Consider the following 25,319-nt stretch of genomic DNA (forward strand, 5'->3'; position numbering starts at 1 on the left):
AAAAAAGTTTTATTTGGTGACAGGTACTCTTTAAACATTGATGAAATAACCTCCTGATAGGCCATCAATATTAGAGTCCAACTCCCGACACCCCTGCTGATCATCTGTTTGAAGAGGTTGTGGGATTTGTACAAGCACTGTAGCTGCTTAGAAGTTTGTTCATACTTGCAAATGCCCTACTTTGTGATGGCAGAGGAAGGTCCTGCCAAAAGAGTTAATGCATCAGTAAATTGTCATAATGTATATATCTAGCAAAAATAGAAAAAGAGTCGGCACTGTAGTGTAGTCTAGCGGTCCTGTGAACGCTGAAGCTGAGCTGATGTGGATGGACGGGTGGTGCGGCAATGATGTCAGAGGTGCTCTTATATGGAACAAACAGAGATACTTTATGCAAAAAGAAAAAAAGTACATATTACGCACTCACCCGGTTTCATGCCAAAGAATCTTTATTCCAGGGTTAACATGGAAAATAGGACAACAGGTCGGGAAGAGGAAGGAGATGGAGCTCGGCCGAGCTCGTGGAACGACGGTTCCGTTTCGCGGGTTCTCAGTTTGGTCACGCCCACATGGGTGTGACCAACCGGAGAACGCGAGAAACTTGACCGTCGTTCCCCGAGCTCGGCCGAGCTCCATCTCCTTCCTCTTCCCGACCTGTTGTCCTGTTTTCCATGTTAACCCTGGAATAAAGATACCCATTCTTTGGCATGAAACCGGGTGAGTGCGTAATATGTACTTTTTTCTTTTTGCATAATGTATATAACTGACATGATGTGAACAGAGCCAAACTAATTTTATCTCAGAATGGTATGAATAAAACAAGAAAAGTCTAATGGTAGTGATGTGGCAGAAGTAATGAACTCAGCCTTTATCATTATTTGCATTCGTTCTAGCAAGTCTGAAATGCTTGTGGTTATGTGTATTCATGGAAGAAATGACTAACTTTAGAGTCTTCTGTCAGAGTACACCACGCCACCTAAAATCAGCAGTTTCAAAAAAATGCTGATTCCAAGCTTCCATAAATAATAATATAGAAAAAACAAGTACTGAACTTCTCCATCAGTAAGTCTCCAGTCTCTCCCAGCCTGCGGGTTTACATATTTTTCGTATGATAGGACCTTTTTGATGACATCTTATGATCCTTTTATGTAAAACTGCACCTGCTATAGTTTTTACTATCGTATTAGTATAACATTGAAAGGTAACTATATATTGTTTTTTATAGTCAGAATATTGTCATTTGGACACAGATTAGCTCCATACAATAGGACTAATCCATTTCCTGGCTATTCACATGGAAACACTGCAGTAAGTGACAGGTAACTTTTTCCCCCAAACAGACATAAAAATCTGTGTTTTGTATAGAACAGAGCAAATTCCTATTAAAGATAATGAAAAATGGATTATGGTGTGCATTCCACACCAAAATTAATGCACTTTACTGTTGCATTGATGTGGCCTTAAATGAAAGGGGTTGACCACTTCTTAGGTGTTTAAATGAAAGATGTATTACTGAAAATAATAGGTCACTTACATATTGTCCTGTAATACAGTTCTATCTCATAATACACATTGATAAAAGTACTGCCCTCTTGATCGCCTGTTCGTGACCGCCGCTTAGGAGGCGCCATATAGAGGGGCATGCCATTATACAACATCACTCAGCTTCCTCCACTGTGCTAGTTTATAGCATGCCATGCATTGTTCTAATATAGAGGGGGGGCTGAGTGATGTGATGGTCACCTGCTCCTCCAAATGCTTTTATAACATGGGCACACTCAAACAGACTTCTTTTTATTACAATTGGCACCATTCTTTTACATAGGGAATGACGAAAACATAAGTAAGATTAAAATCAAGAATCATCTCAGTTTGAAAAAAGTTAGGAGTGTAAAATATATCGCTTTAAACAGAGGGGGTGCACATGAATAATGCCACAGTATGTGCGCATGTGCTCCAGTCTAAATGCCACCTCCAATCGCTTACCAAATTTACCACTTACTGTGGTTCTTGTTAAGCGGAGGAAAACATTATTGGCCTCCAACATTAAACAGGCACATCACCCTCCAGGCTGCAGAGACTGGCTTAAAACTGAGATTATAATATATTTATATAGCTGATGGAATCAACTAAAAGACCAGTAAAGACCAGTCCTCAGACTAGTTGATTCCATCAGCTATTTCAATTTATTATAATTCATTAGACCTTTGGGTGAAGGTAACACCAGTTAACCTCAGGTATATATTCTACTGAGTGAGCTACACTAATCTTTTTATATTTAAAACTGAGCTTGCTGCAAGCAGGGAGAGAGGGGACTACAAGATAAAATAATCTCCCTCTTTCTTGCCTTTTGTCCCTAAAATGCCCCAAAAATAGTACCTACCCCAAAAATAGGCCCTAGCTGGATTATCGGGGTGGATTTTCGGGGCTGCAATAAGCCCTACCCCGAAAACAAGACCTACACCAGTGGTCTCCAACCTGCGGACCTCCAGATGTTGCAAATGTTGTTTTTGTGGCTAAATTTTATATAAGACCTGGTCCTATTTTCTGAGAAACACGGTAGCAACACTGTATTGTCCTCTTGGCTCACTATACAGAAGTATTATGATCAGGGGCAGTTTCCTAGTATCTACCTCCTGGGAGCCTTTCACTTATTTCATTATGGACAATCCATATGACTTGAACAGGATACAGCCATGATTAAGGACAAGCAAACTTATCCAAAACACGTTAGTAATGGGAAAAAAAACTTTTACAATAAAGAATTTTATTTTATTCTGGTTGTGGACTCAGTATTGGTCTGGCTGATAAAAAGTTGTCAAGATCTGTAAATGTATCCTAACAGATGTGTTACACCTCATACTGTCACGATGCCGGCTGGCAGGTAGTGGATCCTCTGTGCCAGAGAGGGATTGGCGTGGACCGTGCTAGTGGACCGGTTCTAAGCCACTACTGGTTTTCACCAGAGCCCGCCGCAAAGCGGGATGGTCTTGCTGCGGCGGTAGTGACCAGGTCGTATCCACTAGCAACGGCTCACCTCTCTGGCTGCTGAAGATAGGCGCGGTACAAGGGAGTAGGCAGAAGCAAGGTCGGACGTAGCAGAAGGTCGGGGCAGGCAGCAAGGATCGTAGTCAGGGGCAACGGCAGAAGGTCTGGAACACAGGCTAGGAACACACAAGGAACGCTTTCACTGGCACTAAGGCAACAAGATCCGGCAAGGGAGTGCAAGGGAAGTGAGGTAATATAGGGAAGTGCACAGGTGATTACCCTAATTGGAACCACTGCGCCAATCAGCGGCGCAGTGGCCCTTTAAATCGCAGAGACCCGGCGCGCGCGCGCCCTAGGGAGCGGGGCCGCGCGCGCCGGGACAGAACAGACGGGGAGCGAGTCAGGTAGGGGAGCCGGGGTGCGCATCGCGAGCGGGCGCTACCCGCATCGCGAATCGCATCCCGGCTGGCAGCGGGATCGCAGCGCCCCGGGTCAGAGGACGTGACCGGAGCGCTGCAGCGGAGAGAGTGAAGCGAGCGCTCCGGGGAGGAGCGGGGACCCGGAGCGCTCGGCGTAACAGTACCCCCCCCCCTTGGGTCTCCCCCTCTTCTTGGAGCCTGAGAACCTGAGGAGCAGACTTTTGTCAAGGATGTTGTCCTCAGGTTCCCAGGATCTCTCTTCAGGACCACAACCCTCCCAGTCTACTAAAAAAAAATTTTTCCCTCTGACCTTTTTGGCAGCCAAAATTTCCTTGACCGAGAAGACGTCCGAGGAGCCGGAAACAGGAGTGGGAGGAACAGATTTGGGAGAAAAACGGTTGAGGATGAGTGGTTTGAGAAGAGAGACGTGAAAGGCATTAGGGATACGAAGAGAAGGAGGAAGAAGAAGTTTATAAGAGACAGGATTAATTTGACACAAAATTTTGAAAGGACCAAGATAGCGTGGTCCCAACTTGTAGCTAGGGACACGGAAGCGGACATATTTAGCGGAGAGCCATACCTTGTCTCCAGGGGAAAAAACGGGGGGAGCTCTTCTTTTCTTATCCGCGAACCTCTTCATGCGTGAAGAAGCCTGTAAGAGAGAATTTTGGGTCTCTCTCCATATAATGGAAAGGTCACGAGAAATTTCATCCACAGCGGGCAGACCAGAGGGCAAGGGGGTAGGGAGGGGGGGAAGAGGGTGACGGCCGTACACCACGAAAAATGGGGATTTGGAGGAAGATTCAGAGACCCTGAAGTTATACGAGAATTCGGCCCATGGAAGGAGATCTGCCCAGTCATCCTGGCGGGAGGAAACAAAATGTCGCAAATAATCACCCAAGATCTGGTTAATTCTTTCTACTTGTCCATTGGACTGGGGATGATATGCAGAGGAAAAATTTAATTTAATCTTGAGTTGTTTACAGAGAGCCCTCCAGAATTTAGACACGAATTGGACACCTCTATCCGAGACAATCTGCGTAGGCAACCCGTGAAGACGAAAAATGTGTACAAAAAATTGTTTAGCCAACTGAGGCGCAGAAGGAAGACCAGGAAGAGGGATGAAATGTGCCATTTTGGAGAATCGATCAACGACCACCCAAATAACAGTGTTGCCACGGGAAGGGGGTAAATCAGTAATAAAATCCATACCAATCAGAGACCAAGGCTGTTCGGGGACAGGCAGAGGATGAAGAAAACCAGCGGGCTTCTGGCGAGGAGTCTTATCCCGGGCACAGATAGTGCAGGCTCGCACAAAGTCCCCAACATCCGTCTCCAGAGTCGGCCACCAATAGAAGCGGGAGATGAGTTGCACAGATTTCTTGATGCCCGCATGACCTGCGAGATGGGAGGAGTGACCCCATTTGAGGATTCCGAGGCGTTGGCGTGGAGAAACAAAGGTCTTTCCTGGAGGAGTCTGCCTGATGGAGGCAGGAGAAGTGGAGATCAGGCAGTCAGGTGGAATGATGTGTTGCGGAGGGAGATCAACTTCTGAGGCATCCGAGGAACGAGAGAGAGCATCGGCCCTAATGTTCTTATCGGCAGGACGAAAGTGAATCTCAAAATTAAATCGGGCAAAGAACAGAGACCACCGGGCCTGGCGAGGATTCAGCCGTTGGGCAGACTGGAGGTAGGAGAGGTTCTTGTGGTCGGTGTAGATAATAACAGGAAATCTTGATCCCTCCAGCAGATGCCTCCATTCCTCAAGTGCTAATTTAATGGCTAGAAGCTCTCGATCCCCGATGGAGTAGTTCCTCTCCGCTGGAGAGAAGGTCCTAGAGAAAAAACCACAAGTGACAGCATGCCCGGAAGAATTTTTTTGTAGAAGAACAGCTCCAGCTCCCACTGAGGAGGCATCAACCTCCAATAGGAAGGGTTTGGAAGGGTCAGGTCTGGAGAGCACGGGAGCCGAAGAAAAGGCAGACTTGAGTCGTTTAAAGGCGTCTTCTGCTTGAGGAGGCCAGGACTTGGGATCAGCATTTTTTTTGGTTAAAGCCACGATAGGAGCCACAATGGTAGAAAAATGTGGAATAAATTGCCTGTAATAATTGGCGAACCCCAAAAAGCGTTGGATAGCACGGAGTCCGGAGGGGCGTGGCCAATCTAAGACGGCAGAGAGTTTGTCTGGATCCATCTGTAGTCCCTGGCCAGAGACCAAATATCCTAGAAAAGGAAGAGATTGGCATTCAAACAGACATTTCTCAACTTTGGCATAGAGTTGGTTGTCACGAAGTCTCTGAAGAACCATACGGACATGCTGGCGGTGTTCTTCTAGATTGGCAGAAAAAATTAGGATATCGTCCAGATATACAACAACACAGGAGTATAACAGATCACGAAAAATTTCATTGACAAAGTCTTGGAAGACGGCAGGGGCATTGCACAGTCCAAAGGGCATGACCAGATACTCAAAGTGTCCATCTCTGGTGTTAAATGCCGTTTTCCACTCGTCCCCCTCTCTGATGCGGATGAGGTTATAGGCGCCTCTTAAGTCCAATTTAGTGAAGATGTGGGCACCTTGGAGGCGATCAAAGAGTTCAGAGATGAGGGGTAAGGGGTAGCGGTTCTTAACCGTGATTTTATTAAGACCGCGGTAGTCAATGCAAGGACGTAGGGAGCCATCTTTTTTGGACACAAAGAAAAATCCGGCTCCGGCAGGAGAGGAGGATTTACGGATAAAGCCCTTTTTTAGATTCTCCTGGACGTATTCGGACATGGCAAGAGTCTCTGGGGCAGAGAGAGGATAAATTCTGCCCCGGGGTGGAGTAGTGCCCGGGAGGAGGTCGATAGGGCAATCATAAGGCCTGTGAGGAGGTAGAGTCTCAGCTTGTTTTTTGCAGAAAACATCCGCGAAGTCCATATAGGCCTTAGGGAGACCGGTTACTGGAGGAACCACAGAGTTACGGCAAGGGTTACTGGGAACCGGTTTTAGACAGTTCTTGGAACAAGAGGACCCCCAACTCTTGATCTCCCCAGTGGACCAATCCAGGGTTGGGGAATGAAGTTGAAGCCAGGGAAGTCCAAGGAGAATTTCTGAGGTGCAATTGGGGAGGACCAAAAGTTCAATCCTCTCATGATGAGATCCGATGCTCATAAGAAGGGGCTCCGTGCGGAAACGTATGGTACAGTCCAATCTTTCATTATTTACACAATTGATGTAGAGGGGTCTGGCGAGACTGGTCACCGGGATGTTGAACCTGTTGACGAGAGAGGCCAAAATAAAATTTCCTGCAGATCCAGAGTCCAAGAAGGCCACAGCAGGGAAGGAGAAGGCAGAGGCAGACATCCGCACAGGCACTGTAAGACGTGGAGAAGCAGAGTAGACATCAAGGACTGTCTCACCTTTGTGCGGAGTCAGCGTACGTCTTTCCAGGCGGGGAGGACGGATAGGACAATCCCTCAGGAAGTGTTCGGTACTAGCACAGTACAGGCAGAGGTTCTCCATACGGCGTCGTGTCCTCTCTTGAGGTGTCAGGCGAGACCGGTCGACCTGCATAGCCTCCACGGCGGAAGGCACAAGAACAGATTGCAGGGGACCAGAGGAGAGAGGAGCCGAGGAGGAGAAACGCCTCGTGCGAACAGAGTCCATATCTTGGCGGAGTTCCTGACGCCTTTCGGAAAAACGCATGTCAATGCGAGTGGCTAGGTGAATAAGTTCATGTAGATTAGCAGGAATTTCTCGTGCGGCCAGAACATCTTTAATGTTGCTGGATAGGCCTTTTTTGAAGGTCGTGCAGAGGGCCTCATTATTCCAGGACAATTCTGAAGCAAGAGTACGGAATTGTACGGCATACTCGCCAACGGAAGAATTACCCTGGACCAGGTTCAACAGGGCAGTCTCAGCAGAAGAGGCTCGGGCAGGTTCCTCAAAGACACTTCGGATTTCCGAGAAGAAGGAGTGTACAGAGGCAGTGACGGGGTCATTGCGGTCCCAGAGCGGTGTGGCCCATGACAGGGCTTTTCCGGACAGAAGGCTGACTACGAAAGCCACCTTAGACCTTTCAGTGGGAAACAGGTCCGACATCATCTCCAGATGCAGGGAACATTGGGAAAGAAAGCCACGGCAAAACTTAGAGTCCCCATCAAATTTATCCGGCAAGGATAGGCGTAGACCAGGAGCGGCCACTCGCTGCGGAGGAGGTGCAGGAGCTGGCGGAGGAGATGACTGCTGAAGCTGTGGTAGTAACTGTTGTAGCATAAGGGTCAGTTGAGACAGCTGTTGGCCTTGTTGCGCTATCTGTTGTGACTGCTGGGCGACCACCGTGGTGAGGTCAGCGACAACTGGCAGAGGAACTTCAGCGGGATCCATGGCCGGATCTACTGTCACGATGCCGGCTGGCAGGTAGTGGATCCTCTGTGCCAGAGAGGGATTGGCGTGGACCGTGCTAGTGGACCGGTTCTAAGCCACTACTGGTTTTCACCAGAGCCCGCCGCAAAGCGGGATGGTCTTGCTGCGGCGGTAGTGACCAGGTCGTATCCACTAGCAACGGCTCACCTCTCTGGCTGCTGAAGATAGGCGCGGTACAAGGGAGTAGGCAGAAGCAAGGTCGGACGTAGCAGAAGGTCGGGGCAGGCAGCAAGGATCGTAGTCAGGGGCAACGGCAGAAGGTCTGGAACACAGGCTAGGAACACACAAGGAACGCTTTCACTGGCACTAAGGCAACAAGATCCGGCAAGGGAGTGCAAGGGAAGTGAGGTAATATAGGGAAGTGCACAGGTGATTACCCTAATTGGAACCACTGCGCCAATCAGCGGCGCAGTGGCCCTTTAAATCGCAGAGACCCGGCGCGCGCGCGCCCTAGGGAGCGGGGCCGCGCGCGCCGGGACAGAACAGACGGGGAGCGAGTCAGGTAGGGGAGCCGGGGTGCGCATCGCGAGCGGGCGCTACCCGCATCGCGAATCGCATCCCGGCTGGCAGCGGGATCGCAGCGCCCCGGGTCAGAGGACGTGACCGGAGCGCTGCAGCGGAGAGAGTGAAGCGAGCGCTCCGGGGAGGAGCGGGGACCCGGAGCGCTCGGCGTAACACATACAGGCTTTGCAGTAAAAGCAATGCTACAAAAATAGCAGAGCAAGAGCAGACCGCAGAGTAAAGAGCATAAAGCACACAGCAATGGACTACATAGTGTGGAAAGGATCTTTAAAAATTGTCAGGCGCAGAAGAGGTACTTGAACCAGGCACTGCTCCTCCAAAACAAGCAATACAGCAACTATAACAATAACAGCATCTTTTTATCCAAGGGGGTGCTCAAAATATCATGAAATGAAGAAACATTGTACTTCCAAGGTATATAGAAGAAAAGAAGACATAGCACTCATTCAGCAGTGGATCAAGCATTACTCAATCCAAACAAATGGGTTGTGGATACAGTACAGGGAGAGAGGGCGTACAGGGTGCAGGGGTATACCAATAAGGGCTTGCAGCACCCAACATCCGCTTTATCAGCCACATAAAGACATAACTTTTCAGTTAACAAATCTAAACTAGGTTGGTCTACACATTCAAGTGCTGTCATAAAAGATTACTTTTGTTTTCACGCAAATATTTAAAATGACAAAAAAAAAATTGTCACTGATCTGTGTTGAGGATGCCTTGATATTTATGATGCACTACTTTATATTCAATCAGACTCTGTTACCCCTGAAACCGGCGTCTCTGAGAGTGTGATTTATTACTCCTTAACATTTCATAATGTATTTCTTCCCTGAAGATTCCCATCTCTCCTGCAAACCATATATGCCTGACTTCCATCAGGTATATTTGAAGAGCATCAGAGACAAATCAGTTTGGTCCCATTCGCTACCATGTAATTAATGAGAAGATGATTTGGGCACTTACTGTTCTGACCAAGTGCCTGGAGCAGACAATCCAAACATCCGTCTAACTTGTCAGACGTGCAGTCAGATCCAGTTAGCTTCAATTTCTCCAAAGTGTCACTTAAATTATCTGCAATATAAGCATTAAAAGATTAAAAAATAAAATAAAATCTGGAAAAAATTTTAAGAAGTTTGCACAATTACTTAAAGCTTCCAATCCAAAGTTAGATAGTGATTAAAGTGAACCTCTCAATTGCAAAAACTTTTTTTTAAATCAGAAATTTTTATTGAACATTTTAGCATAAAAAAAAAGAACATACAAAAAAAAATAACACAGAACTCCCAACCCTCCACCCATCCCTCCCACACAAAAACTGCCTCCCCCCATGTCCCGTGTCCTTCCCCCAAAACAGATCTGAAGTAGCATTACAGAGAAAACAGTAGGACAGCACCAGACCACCGTCCACACACATGGAGTAGGAATATGGCAGAAAATATATCCTAATGAAAAAAACAGAATTAATCTCCAATAGTATGGTACATATAAACAAGTACAATTGGAAAAGTGGTATACACATACGAACAGTGCAGGCAGATAACAATTGCATAGACAACCCACATAGAAGAGGCCAGCTGACAAACCACAGAACAAAGCGCTACATTCAAAAAATGAGAAGGAACAAAAAGGAAAAAAATCAAAGCAACAGAACGTATTAGCGAGTAGACCCTCCCAAACCCCCCTCCAGCACCTCCACAGGAGTCCTGTGTAAGTACGTGGATGGCAGACCAGGAGTATCAATCCAGGGACCCCAGAGGAGTTCAAATTTACGTATGGCTTCTCCAATCTGATGATATGATTCAATTAGTAATGAGCTCAGAGATAGTAGGAGGGGTAGCTCTCAACCAGTGTAGTGCAATCAATTTACGAGCCTGGTACAAAATTCTACAAATACCTATACAGAGTAGGGATCGGCCAATTATCGGTTTGGCCGATATTATCGGCCGATATTCACGATTTTTTACATTATCGGTATCGGCAATTACCTTGCCGATAATGCCACGCCTCCTGCCGCGCCCTGAGACCGCCGCAACCCCATTACTTCCCCCATCCCCGGTTTTATAATTACCTGTTCCCGGGGTCTGCGCTACAACTGGCTCCTGTGGCGTCCTGCACTATTGCTGTGCGCTGCGCAATGACGAGTGACGCCCTAAACGCGACATCACCTTCAGTGCGTACAGTGACAGCGCAGGACGCCACCGCAGCCAGAAGTAGTGCAGACCCCGGGAACAGGTATTTATAAAACCGGGGATGGGGGAGGCAATGGGGCAGCGACGGTGGTGGTGGTGGTTGGACTAGGGAGGACCCTAGGACAGGCAGGGGGAGAGAAGCGGGCGGCGGCGGCGGCTGTCTTTGGCCCCGCAAAAGCCCCTGCAATTCATTGATTTCAAGCGCGATAGGGTGGAAATAGCCGATAATTTATACCGGAATATCAGTATAAGTTATCGGCTATCGGCCTCAAAGTTCACATATTATCGGTATCGGCCCTAAAAAATCTATATCGGTCGATCCTTAATACAGGGTCCACCATCTTCATCCAACCCATCCAAGTAACCTAAGATACACGTCAAGGGAGATAAGTCAAACAGGCAGCAATACACTTTTCTAATCAATTGCCCTACGTCTATCCAGAACCGTGTAAGTGGAGCACAGTCCCACATCACATGGAGCAAATGGGCGTCAGGCAAGGAGCATCAGGGGCAACAGGAGTCCGGCCGCACCCCGCTCTTATGCAGGAAAGCAGGAGTACGATACACTCGATGCAATAGAAAAATTTGGGACACCAGATGAGCCTCCGATACGGCAAGCTGCGGGGTCATATTTAAATCTGCGTCCATTGCTCACCCGATAAGGGACCCACATCCACTTCCCATCTAACTTTAGCCGTCAAGGGATAAGCCTCATGATATGAGGACAGCAATTCCCTATACAATGCCGATATCACCCCCTTAGTGGAAACCTGAGTGAACAGAGCATTCACCACCACAGAGGAGCCGGCAGTCAAGTCACAAGCTCAAGTCTGTGTATCCAAAGTATGTCTCAACTTCAGGTAACGGTAAAAAAAAAAAAAGAATGTGGTAAATTAAAATCTTCCTGTAGCCGAGCAAATGACTTCAATGTCAGCCCATCATACACCTCGGAAAGATACAGAACCCCATGAGAGACCAAAAAGGTAACATCTGGCAGGGAGCACAATTCAGGGACATTAGGTATTAATGTTAGGTATTATGTATTATCAGCTGTTAATTTCCCGGGCATAAACCCCGTCTGGTCCCCATGAATCAAGGTAGTAATAACCCCCAAGAGACGGTTGGCTAAGACTTTCGCCAGCAGTTTCACATCAGAGCATAACAGTGAAATTGGCCTGTAAGAGCCCGCAAGGTGCGGGTCCTTACCGGGCTTCAACAGCAGTACTATAATGGCTTCTAACAGACCGTGGCAGGCTCTCACCCTTCGCCGCCGCCCGCATAACCTCTAGCAACCTGGGCAATAAAACTTCCTGAAATTGTTTAAGGTATTCATTAGGGACTCCGTCAACTCCCGGCAATTTCTCAGAGGGCAATGCCCCCAATGCACCCTCCAATTCTTCAAATGTAATGGGTTTATCTAAAATATCCCTCTGAGTCTGCGACAGCACCAGGAGCGTGAGGCCAGAAATGCAAAAACTTTTTATACAATGTAGATAATAATAATATGTAGATTTGTAATATACATTGGTTAGAAATGTGTAAACTTTTGGTGAATAAATCATGTCTTGTCCCTGCAGCTGGGTCTCTGAGCAGAGACAAAATACAGGACGTGTGTGTGAACAAGCAGGGCTCTGTACACTGAGGACAAGCAGGGCCCTGCGCACTGAGGACAAGCAGGGCCCTGCGCACTGAGGACAAGCAGGGCCCTGCACACTGAGGACAAGCAGGGCCCTGCACACTGAGGACAAGCAGGGCCCTGCACACTGAGGACAAGCAGGGCCCTGCACACTGAGGACAAGCAGGGCCCTGCACACTGAGGACAAGCAGGGCCCTGCACACTGAGGACAAGCAGGGCCCTGCACACTGAGGACAAGCAGGGCCCTGCACACTGAGGACAAGCAGGGCCCTGCACACTGAGGACAAGCAGGGCCCTGCACACTGAGGACAAGCAGGGCCCTGCACACTGAGGACAAGCAGGGCCCTGCACACTGAGGACAAGCAGGGCCCTGCACACTGAGGACAAGCAGGGCCCTGCACACTGAGGACAAGCAGGGCCCTGCACACTGAGGACAAGCAGGGCCCTGCACACTGAGGACAAGCAGGGCCCTGCACACTGAGGACAAGCAGGGCCCTGCACACTGAGGACAAGCAGGGCCCTGCACACTGAGGACAAGCAGGGCCCTGCACACTGAGGACAAGCAGGGCCCTGCACACTGAGGACAAGCAGGGCTCTGCACACTGAGGACAAGCAGGGCTCTGCACACTGAGGACAAGCAGGGCTCTGCACACTGAGGACAAGCAGGGCTCTGCACACTGAGGACAAGCAGGGCTCTGCACACTGAGGACAAGCAGGGCTCTGCACACTGAGGACAAGCAGGGCTCTGCGCACTGAGGACAAGTAGGGACATGTAAGTGAAACATTTTTCTACACCTTTTTTTGTGTGCTGGTAATGTGTAGGAGCACCAAATTTATTAAATGGTCACAGAGCATTTGATAAATTTTGTGCAGGTCACATTTTCTGAAAATTCTCTCTTCACATACACCAAAAAGCTAAGCTACGTCTGTGCTGGTGTAGTTTTAGATACTTTTCAGTGGCTTTGCGCCTTTTTTGCACCTTTTCACAAAAAGGTGCAGATCAAAAAACCCTTCCATATCATGTATATTGCCAAAATCAGTGGATTGCAACTCAAAATCAGCAGAAATGTGTAAACCAAAAGGCGCAAAAAAGGCGCAAATAAACCCTGCTTGCGCCTTTTATGCGCCTTTTCTAGACACAAAAAACAGTCTAAAGACTATGATAAATGTTGGCCATAATGATATTGTCTACATTATATAAAAACTTTTTTCAAACGACAGGTACACTTTAAATACGGATTTGTAATTCAAACACAAACCTATTAAAACAAATAGAGTAACTAACTAACAAAATAAATTACAAATGGAAAGACCATGACTCATCATGATAATCAGGCATGTAACAATAGAAGTGATCTAGTCATGAGGCTTAAAAGAAAGACCTAAAAGAAAGCTGTGCCTTTGTTCTTGGATCAACCAAATACAAATATGTACTGGTTTAGCATAGTCTTTTTTTTTTTTCAATGTTAACAATAAACATGTATTATTTCCCTTTTTGCCATACCACATATGGTTTTAGCATGATAATAAATAGAGAAGATTCACCTGCACAAGTCTGTCACTTTAACAGTATAGAAACGGGTGTGATCAAATTCATCAGGACTTGGATTATCACAGTAGAATGCTTTTATCTATAAACAAACACATTCAGGAGTGTGAATTGTATTTATTCATTCTGAACAACCTCTCCTAACACTGCAGACTCTGCAGATAAGAGTTGATGTTCATTTACTGAAAAATCAGATTGCTAAAACATGGCTGTTAGAGGACCTCAAGGGCTCATGCTCTTGGGCGTCAAACTCATCCATCAGATTAATGCACAATAGATTAGATCGGATGGCAGACAATAGGAAAAAACACACACAATGTTTTCCTGTTCAATCAGCCTGTGATGCATTCACTTGTGATCTTAAGAAATGCAGTATGCCCCTTCTGTAACCTTATAAAGAATGCATTAACACTTGAGGTGGGCTACACATAAACATAAGAGCCTTCTTTCCCGATGGGCCCCATAAACATGAACACTTAACTGAAGGCTCCCAAACACAAACATTAGGCCAGTGCCGCCAAAATTGGCAGGAATGTCTGAATTTTCTCTAAAATGTATTAGGGAAAGTTCACATCAGCAAAGGATTCACAAGGAATTATTTCGGTCATAAAATTTTTGAAATCTGCTATCTTCTTCTTGGAGCAGAATTGGCACAGAATTTGACACAGAATTTTTAAGAGAAAATTTGGATCAATACTATAATTACCCATGGGCTAGCTCTCAATTCTCCTTTAAAAATACAGAGTGAAAATTCTGCTCCAAATTCATTTTGTCAGGAAAAATAAAGTCCTATGCACTTCAATGGGCTTTTACTCGTGGATTCCGCCAGAAGAATGAACATGTTCAATCTTCTCGCAGAATGGAATTCAGCATTCTGAGTGTGAACAGAGCGGTGGAAATATCATTAAAGTCAATGGAGCTTTGATAGAAGGCACAATTTGAGTGTAATAAGCGAGCAGAGTTATTCAAGTAAATTCCTTTGTGTGAACATGCCCTAAGCCAGTGAGGAAGTAGCCAATTTTGGTGAATAAGTAGCTTTTTAGGGAGGTACAGAGCTCCATGTTATACCTCTGATTCTGGAAGGCATATCTTTATGTATCACCCAAGGAAAAGCTACAAAAACTAGAGCAGAAATGCAGCAGATCCCCATAGCCTCCAGACAGATTACAGCTTTTGAAAGAAACCTGTCATCACATTCATGCTGCCTGAACCACATGTCATCAGGGCAAAATCTGGTGGCTTCTCCCTACCTCACTAGCTTTGGTCAATGGATCTCTCCCTTTAACAAAGCAGGAAGAGATCTATCGCTCAAGGCTGGTAGAATGGGGAGAAGCCACCAAGGTCCACCCCAATGACTCAGGCAGCATGAAAGTGGTGACAGACTTCCTTTATTCTCCAAGGCATGCTGTAAAGTGATCTTCCTGGTATTAGCAGGCTACTGCTTTGCTTTATTTCTTTGTACTAGCTTTTGTGCGCCCTTCTTTGACGGCTATAGAAAACAAGCAATATGGGCCAATTATTTATGTAGTCTAGCCATTTTTTTACAATGGTGTACAGCTTCAAAACATTCTTTTAAGGCTAGGTTCAGACTACGGAATTTCCGCCTGCAATTCCGCGCGGAACACATTGCAGTCTATTGGAGACTGCAGTGTCCGCTCAGTCCTAGCGGCGACGGAAATTTTCTGCCCGGAGATTCCGTAGTCTAAACCTAGCCTAACTGATTCAGACACCAAAGGAGCAATAACTGAACAATGTAACTGGATTAAGGCACTTTTAACAGTGGTATCAAGGCTCACATTTATAAGTCCAAACTACTGTGACAGATCTATTTACTGGTGGACTCAAATACATCTAAGGGCATGTTCATATGGGCAAAAACCGTGTAACTTTTACCAAAGGGGGGGGGGGGGGGGGGGGGGGGGAGAGGGGGAATTTTTTTTTAACTGTGTCCTTGTTCCGTTATCGGGGTATGGCGCAGGCTCCCGACTCAAGGGATCGCCGCGACCGGCTACTAACCCTTTAAAAGGTGACAGCGGCATCTAAAAGGTACCTTTAACTGCTCCCTGGTGGTCCAGTGCGGTGGACTGCCCCCCCCCCCACAGCGATCCACTTCTGAGGTAGCCAGAGGGCTTACCTCTCCTCCTGTGTCGGCTGCTGCGCTGTGAATGATAAAGCCTGGCAGGCTTTATCAATCGAGCGCAGACCACACAGATCAATGTGGTTCTATGGAACCACATTGATCTGTATGAGGAATCAAATGATTCCTCCCCAAAGTCCCCTGAGGGTACTAAAAGTGTAAAAAAAAAAAAAAAGTTAAAAAACACACACATTAACCTCTTCCTTATTAAAAGTTTAAATCACCCCCCTTTTCTCAAATTCCATTAAAAAAAATATATAAACATAATTAAAATAAACATTTGGTATCGCCGCGTGCGTAAATGTCCAAACAATAAAAATATAAGGTTAATTAAAGTGCACTGCGTAGAATCGGAAGCCCCAAAAGTTACAAAATGGCAGTTTTTTCCCCAATTTTGCCCCAAAAACATTTTTTTATTGGGTTCGCCGTAAATTTTGTGGTGAAATGATTGGTGGCGCAAAAAATAATCCCTCATGAGTCTGTAGGTGCAACATTGAAAGCGTTATGATTTTTAGAAGGTGATGAGGAAAAGGACCCGTGGTCCTTAAGGGGTTAAAAACAAAATAAAGCATTTATTTCAAATGGGAATGTTCAAAATATGTGCTGGGGAAAAAAAAACACACCATCAGAATAAGTACCCACATAGCAGGTTCCATGTGGCTTTAAAGTTTTTTTTACAGAGATGATTCTGCCCATGTAAACACACATACTAACAAGTATAAAGGAGGATATTTACTCCGGGGCAATGGCAGTATTCTTTTTTACTAATAATAATGCATTCGTTTCACAAGTCTGCCTTTATTTCCAACTTTAAAGAGAACTAAGCGGTTATTTTTTTCAACAAAGAAAATGCTGAAAATTCCTTTTGTGCACACAGGTGAACTCATACTTATCCATTAGGTCGGCTAAGTGCCTGGTTGTTATGCCAACACCCTACTTAAAACCTGTGGAGACACAACAAACTGTCTGCTGGGACCAAAACATGATAAGGTAATTGTTCTGTAGTTTGCTACCAGTCTGTGGAGAAACGTGACTGATGCACCTCCTACTTATTAATGACAACATGTAAATAAAAATGTATATCAACGTACTAAGAGCTGTAAATTTCTTTCTCAGGTCACAATCCATGCCGCCCTTAAAAAAACTACTTCAAGAGAGAACGCGGAAACATGGACGTATTGATTCACTTTAATTTATGCTCTAAGGATTTCATCGCACAAACAGGGTCTCTGCTGGCATAGGTTATACACGGTCATGAGAGCACCAACGATCACCGGATCCAGTGGGAGTATTGCTGGCAAAGCTCTCAACGAGTCAGAAGAACATTACTGATGTTATTGTGTGGGTACAAATAAAAGTAAGACTCTGTTCACATCTATAGCGAAGCTTCCTTTCATGACAGAGGCCACAACTGTGTGCCAGATTTATCGTACAATGGCTTCCAACAGCACACAATGGTCCCCTGATATATAACAGGGTCTGCTTTGGTTTCATTGTGGTTTTAGTGACTTTATTTTCATTGTATTTTTTTAAGTGTTTATTTTTGAACTTGCATTTATAAACAAACATAATACAGAAAACAAAAAGATAGAATATGGGCTAGGAGACAGTCAGGTACAAACATTTTGTAAGGACAAGAGCAGGTATCCTAACAATATGAGCCAGTATCACAATACGGAGAGTGAGGGCACAATAAGGCATTGAATGCTCCCAAACACATACACGCCACAATCACACCGCATTCACAACGTCATCTTGCGCTGGAATTAAAGCTTTTGCCAAATTTGCACTTAAAGGCGTACTCCGCTGCTCAGCGTTTGGAACAAACTGTTCCGAACGCTGGATTCGGGAGCTCGTGACATCATAGCCCTGCCCACTCATGACATCACGACGAGAGGGCCTCAATGCAAGTTTATGGGAGGGGGCATGACGGATGTCACGCCCCCTCCCATAGACTTGCATTGGGGGGGGGGCATGATGTCATGAGGGGGCGAGGCTATGAAATCACGAGCTCCCGGCGCAGTTTCCAGCTTTCGGAACAGTTTGTTCCAAACACTGAGCAGCGGAGTACCCCTTTAACCAAAGTTCCTGTACAGTGGGGGATGAAAAGTTTGGGCACCCCAGGTAAAAAAAAAATATTAATGTGCATAAAGAAGCCAAGGAAAGATGGAAAAATCTCCAAAAGGCATCAAATTACAGATTAGACATTCTTATAATTTGTCAACAAAAGTTAGATTTTATTTCCATCATGTAAACTTTCTAAATAATAGAAAACAAAAAAATGTTTGGGCACCCTGCAGAATTTATACTATGCACTACCCCCTTTGCAAAGCTGAGACCTGTCAGTGTCATGGATTGTTCTCAATCATCATCTGGGAAGACCAGGTGATGTCAATCTCAAAGGTTTTAAATGCCCAGACTCATCTGACCTTGCCCCAACAATCAGCACCATGGGTTCTTCTAAGCAGTTGTCTAGAAATCTGAAACTGAAAATAGTTGACGCTCACAAAGCTGGAGAAGGCTATAAGAAGATAGCAAAATGGTTTCAGATGTCAATATCCTCTGTTCTGAATGTATTTAAGAAATGGCAGTCATCAGGAACAGTGGAAGTTAAAAGCAAGATCTGGAAGACCAAGAAAAATATCAGACAGAACAGCTTACAGGATTCTGAGAAAAACAATTCAAACCCCACGTTTGACTGCACAATACCTCCAGAAAGATCTGTCAGACACTGGAGTTGTGGTACACTATTCCACTATAAAGAGATACTTGTACAAATATGGTCTTCATGGAAGAGTCATCAGAAGAAAACCTCTTCTACGTCCTCACAACAAAAACCAGCATTTGAACTTTGCAAATGAACATATAGACAAGTCTGATGCATTTTGGAAACAAGTTCTGTGAACCGATGAGGTTAAAATTGAACTTTTTGGCCGGAATGAGCAAAGGTACGTTTGGAAAAGGGGGGGGGGGGGAGAAAGAATTTAATGAAAAGAACCTCTGTCCAACTGTTAAGCATGGGGGTGGATCAATCATGCTTTGGGGTTGTATTGCAGCCAGTGGCACAGGGAACATCTCAAGAGTAGAAGGAAAAATGGATTCAATAAAATTTCAGTAAATATTGGATGCTAACTTGATGCCATCTGTGAAAAAGCTGAAGTTAACGAGAGGGTGGCTTCTACAAATGGATAATAATCCTAAACACACCTCAAAATCCACGGGGGATTACATCAAGAGGCATAAACTGAAGGTTTTGCCATGGCCTTCACAATCTCCTGACCTCAACATAATTGAAAATCTATGAATAGAACTTAAAAGAGCAGTGTGTGACAGACAGCCCAGAAATCTCAAAGAACTGGAAGACTTTTGTAAGGAAGAATGGGCAAAGATACCTCAAACAAGAATTGAAAGACTCTTGGCTGGCTACAAAAAGCGTTTACAAGTTGTGATACTTGCCAAAGGGGGCAGTACAAGATATTAACTCTCCAGGGTGCCCAAACTTTTGCAGATGCCATTTTTTTTATTTTCTGTTCTTTTGAAAGTGTAAATGATGGAAATAAAATCTAACTTTTGATGGCATATTATAAGAATGTCTAATCTGTAATTTGATGCCTTTTGGAGATTTTTCCATCTTTCCTTGGCTTCTTTATGCACATTAATACAAATGTTTACCTGGGGTGCCCAAACTTTTGATCCCCACTGTATGTGGTAAAAACTTCAGACTTTCCTCTGGTTTCCCACGTTACTCTGTACGTTTTAATACCAGCCTCAATTAAATGCGCCCATTGATCAACAAAGGGTACTTTGGGGGAGGGGGCTTCCAATTCAATAGCAAAGTCTTCCAAGCGTAAAATAACAATAACCTATTGTTATGCTAGAAGTGGCAGCAGATATATATTTCACATCAAGTCTTTCAGATATGATATAATGGGACTCACAGTGGCTTTGCAATTTTTTTCCCAAAAGCCACAATATATATTAAAATTGGAGAAATTATGTCAGAAAATCCAGATGCACAAGAAAAACGTTTAAGCATACCAAGATTAAAATCAAGGATTGAACCACTTCAGATTTATATTGAAGACTTTCCTATGAATAAATCAATGTCTCTCTCTTTATTAAAAAGAAATAAACATTACCAAAACGTAAAGACTGGCAGATACTTTGTGACAATGGCTCTTCATGAAAATCAATGAACAGACTGCCTTCAGTAAACTGGCACCTGTATATAAAAGAAACTGCACATACTGTATACTTTTATTATAAGGAAGTGTTGTGACAGGGAAGATGCGTCAGCACAGGCAGCTTGAACAGATCCATTCTCTTGTATATGCCTGTCCACAAACATCAGAATTACCAGAAATCTACTGCCAATTGTACCATCCAAAACACGCTTTCCTGTTCTTTACTCTTCTGCAAAACGTGTGCTTGTTCTTAGTTGGCCATATCCAACTACTTAATATGCTAGTCCATAGACCATCGAAGAAAAGTGAGGCCACCAAGTACAATACTTTTCTCAAGTGATCTCAAGCCGCTTTTGAAAAGGCAGTCAGAGCGAATTCTAAATGCCTCCAACATACAAAACTGGCAAATGTTCTCAGATGTTGAGGGGAGCATTTATTATTATTATTATTTTATTTTGACAAACTAAATGCAAGACAATACAGGCCAGGCTTAATAACACGTTAAATGCTGTTGATGTCGGTGTTCTTCTGGAACGAACTAAAAAGCTAATAAAACTAGTAGAAAAAATGTTTACCTTCTAGCAGGAAAAATGTCTACGCACCCTTTGCTGTAAAAAAAAAAAAAATAAGAAAAAGAGCATCATGATGGAACTCTGCAAAGTACACACTGTAATGCTCCCTCTCAAGCTTCAATTTTATACTACAGTTAAACCTCTTTGAGAATCCTACTATGCATGCTGTATGGTAGCTACATTTGATCCAGATAAGGGGCTAGCATACTCAAAGTTATGGTCTTTTAGAGAGGTTTCAGTGTAATTAAAGATTACCTGTCACCAAACTAAACTTTTAATATATTGTTCCTTATGTTATTATAAGACACTTTGCTATGTACTTTCTGTTAAAATACTCAACCTTTATATGTTTTTAATGTGATTGGAAAAAACGGACACTAGGTGGCTCAGTACTGTTCCCTGCCGCAAGTCAGTCAGTTTGGTCCAAACTCAGAAAGTGTGTGCGGGGCCTGGTGGGGCACAGCTCTTGAAGGCTTCAGTGACGTCGCGCCTGCTAGGGAACACCCACTTTCTTCTGACGGGAACTCAGACAATGTGAGCAAAGGTATGATGCACAGCTTTTTAGAGCTCAGAAATCTTTTTTTTAGGGCAGGAGGGGTGTTAGGAGTAGTTAGGGAATATAATCTGAGTTAGTTTAGAAAATATGGTTTGATGACAGGTGTCTTTAACCCCTACAGGACCCATGACGTAACATTACGTCCCGACACCCTGGGTCTTAAGGACCAAGGACGTACAGTTACGTCATGGGCAGTTCTGGTCCCGGCCGTGCGCCGGGCGGGGATCGGACCGGGATGCCTGCTGAAATCATTCAGCAGGAATCCCGTGCAAATGCCCAGGGGGGTCATCATGTCGGCGATCGCGGCAAATCGCAAGTGAATTCACACTTGCGATTTGTGCGATTCCGGGTCATTATGGGTCTATAGTGACCTGGAATGTTATGGGGATCGCGGGTCTCTAAGACACCCAGGATCCCCCTGAAGCGATAGGAGTGAGGTGGCAGGGGTTCCACCCCTCCTATCCCTGCTATTGGTGGTCTAGACGCGACCACCAATAGCAGATCGGGGGCGGGGGGGTTAACTTTAGTTTTCCCCGTCCTGCCCACCAACAATAGGCGGGGCAGGACGGGGAAACGACGGGGACCAGCACCGAAGATCCACTTACCGATCCGGGCGGGCGACAGAGATCGTCGGGCGGCGATGACGTGCGGCTGGATCCGACGGAAGCTGGTGAGTTGCCTAGCAACATCTGCAGGGTACAGTTTGAGACCATTATACAGTGGTCTCTAACTGTAGCCCTCCAGATGTTGCAAAACTACAACTCCCAGCATGTCCAGACAGCTGTTTGGGCATGCTGGAATATGTAGTTTTGTAACAGCTGGAGGGTTACAGTTTGAGACCACTATATAGTGGTCTCTAAACTGTAGCCCTCCAGATGTTGCAAAACTACAACTCCTAGCATGCCCAAACAACTGTTTGCTGTCTGGGCATGCTGGGAATTGTAGTTTTGCAACAGCTGGAGGACCACAGTTTGGAGATCACTTTGCAGTGTTCTCCAAAACTGTAGCCCTCCAGATGTTGCAAAACTGCAAATCCCAGCATGTCCAAACAGCAAACAGCTGTCTCGGCATGCTGGGAGTTGTAGTTGCTTACCTCCAGCTATTGCATAACTACATCTCCCAGCATGCCCTTCGGCGATCAGTATATGCTGGTAGTTGTAGTTTTGCAACAGCTGGAGTCAGACTGGTTGGAAAATACTGAGTTAGGTAACAGAATCTTACTGAAGGTTTTCCAAGCAGTGTGTCTCCAGCTGTTGCAAAAGTACAACTCCCAGCATGCACGGTCTGTCAGTACATGCTGGGAGTTGTAGTTTTGAAACAGCTGGAGGTTTGCCCCCCATGTGAACGTACAGGGTACATTCACACAGGCAGGTTTACAGTAAGTTTCCTGCTTTCTCCTAGCGGGAAACTCACCATAACACGCCAGTGCGAATGTACCCTAAAAACACTAAACTACCACATAATAAAGCGTAAAACACAACATATACACCCCCTTACACTGTCTCCCCCAATAAAAATGAAAACCGTATTGTATGGCAGTGTTTCCAAAACGGAGCCTCCAGCTGTTTCAAAACAACAACTCCCAGCATTTCCAGACAGCCATTGACTGTCCAGGCATGCTGAGAATTTAGCAACAGCTGGAGGCACCCTGTTTGGGAATCACTGGTGTAGAATACCGCTATGTCCACCCTATGCGATCCCTAATTTAGTCCTCAAATGCGCATGGAGCTCTCTCACTTCGGAGCCCTGTCGTATTTCAAGGAAACAGTTTAGGGCCACATATGGGGTATCTCCGTACTCGGGAGAAATTGCACTACAAATTTTGGGGGGGGGGGGTTTTCTCCCTTTACCCCTTATGAAAAGGAAAAGTTGGGGCTACACCAGCTTGTTAGTGTAAAAAAAAAAAAAATGTTTACACCAACATGCTGGTGTTGCCCTATACTTTTTATTTTCACAAGCGTTAAAAGGAAAAAAAAGACCCCCAAAATTTGTAACGCAATTTCTCCTGAGTACAGAAATACCCCATATGTAGGCGTAAAATGCTCTGCGGGCGCACAATAAGGCTCAGGAGTGAGAGCGCACCATGTACATTTGAGGCCTAAATTGGTGATTTGCACAGGGGTGGCCGATTTTACAGCGGTTTTGACATATTCGCACAAAAATAAATACCCACATGTGATCCCATTTTGGAAACTACACCCTTCACGTAATGTAATAAGGGGTACAGTGAGCATTTATGCCCCACAGGTGTCTGGCAGATTTTTGGAACAGTGGTCCGTGAAAATGAAAAATTTAATTTTTCATTTGCACAGCTCACTGTTCCAAAGATCTGTCAAACGCCAGTGGGGTGTAAATACTCACTGCACCCCTTATTATGTGAGGGGTGTAGTTTCCAAAATAGGGTCACATGTGGGGGGGGGGGGTCCACTGTTCTGGCACCACGGGGGGCTTTGTAAACGCACATGGCCCCTGACTTCAATTCCCAAAAATGTTTCCCAAAAGCTCAATGGCGCTCCTTCTCTTCTGAGCATTGTAGTGCGCCAGCAGAGCACTTGACGTCCATATATAGGGTATTTCCATACTCAGAAGAGATGGGGTTACAAATTTTGGGGGTCTTTTCTGCTATTAACCCTTGCAAAAATGTGAAATTTGGGGGGAAACACATTTTTGTGAAAAAAAAATAATTTTTTTTTACATATGCAAAAGTCGTGAAACCCCTGTGGGGTATTAAGGCTCACTTTATTCCTTGTTACATTCCACAAGGGGTCTAGTTTCCAAAATGGTATGCCATGGGGTTTTTTTTTTTGCTGTCCTAGCACCATAGGGGCTTCCTAAATGCGACATGCCACCCGAGCAAAATTTGCTCTCAAAAAGCCAAATATGACTCCTTTGCTTCTGAGCATTGTAGTTCGCCCGTAGTGCACTTCAGGTCAACTTATGGGGTACCTCCATACTCAGAAGAGATGGGGTTACAAATTTTGGGGGGTATTTTCAGCTATTAACCCCTGCAAAAATGTGAAATTTGGGGGGAAACACATTTTAGTGAAATTTTTTTTTTTTTACATATGCAACAGTTGTGAAACACCTGTGGGGTATTAAGGCTCACTTAATTCCTTGTTACATTCCTCAACTGGTCTAGTTTCCAAAATGGTATGGCATGTGTTTTTTTTTTTTTTTTTTGCTGTTCTGGCACCATAGGGGCTTCCTAAATGCAACATGCCCCCCAAAAACCATTTCATAAAAACGTACTCTCCAAAATCCCCTTGTCGCTCCTTCGCTTCTGAGCCCTCTAGTGCACCCGTCGAACAATTTACATAGACATATGAGGTATATGCTTACTCGAGAGAAATTGGGCTACAAACATAAGTATACATTTCTTGTAAAAAAATCAAAAATTGGGTCTACAAGAGTAAAAAAATGAAGATTGTGAATTTAATCCTTCACTTTGCTGCTATTCCTGTGAAACACCTAAAGGGTTAAAACTAGGGATCGACCGATATAGTTTTTTTTTAGGGTCGATACCGATAATCAGTGGAGGTTAGGGCCGATAGCCGATAACTTATACCGATATTCCGGTATAAGTTATTGGCTATTTATCCCCCCTCGACACCGCTGCAGAGCATTGATTTAAAGCGGGCGCTTTAAACCAATGCACTGCGGTGGCTTTTGCGGTGCCATAGGCCACCACCACCACCACCACCCGCTTCTCTCCCCCTACCTGTCAGGGTGGTCCGGGCCATCCATCCTCCTTTCCTGTAGTGTCCGGCGGCATTCCGGGTGGAGGGTGCACCGGTCCGGGCTGTCCTTCTTCTCCGGCAGTCATCTTCTCCACTCCGGGCAGGCTCCGGCCTAGTACACTGCATAGACGCCGCTGCGCAGTGACGCCCGTGCGCAGTGACGCACCCAACGTCACGGCGTAGCGGCGTCTATGCAGCGTACTAGGCTGGAGCCTGCCCGGAGTGGAGAAGAGGACCCCCGGAGAAGGACAGCCCGGACCGGTGCACCCTCCACCCGGAATGCCGCCGGACACTACAGGATGGATGGCCGGGACCACCCTCATTACGGGTAAGTTTAATTTTTTTTTATTTACTCGGAGGGTGGGGGAGGGGCCCGACCGGTATAGCGGTATGGGCAAAAATCCATACCGGTATACCGCCCA

General features: G+C 45.4%; 1 protein-coding gene across 4 annotated transcripts in view; it reads right to left on the bottom strand.

Moving 5' to 3' along the window:
* RAP1GDS1 (Rap1 GTPase-GDP dissociation stimulator 1) overlaps positions 1-25,319 on the bottom strand; it is a 146,884-nt gene that overhangs the window by 83,944 nt on the left and 37,621 nt on the right. For all 4 annotated transcript variants that reach the window (XM_056567128.1, XM_056567117.1, XM_056567146.1 and 1 more), the window contains exon 2: positions 9,301-9,408. In XM_056567128.1, coding sequence (XP_056423103.1) covers positions 9,301-9,408 — 108 coding nt within the window. The remainder of the gene's footprint in view (positions 1-9,300; positions 9,409-25,319) is intronic.

Source organism: Hyla sarda, chromosome 1 (assembly GCF_029499605.1).
Source record: "Hyla sarda isolate aHylSar1 chromosome 1, aHylSar1.hap1, whole genome shotgun sequence".
NCBI lineage: Eukaryota > Metazoa > Chordata > Amphibia > Anura > Hylidae > Hyla > Hyla sarda.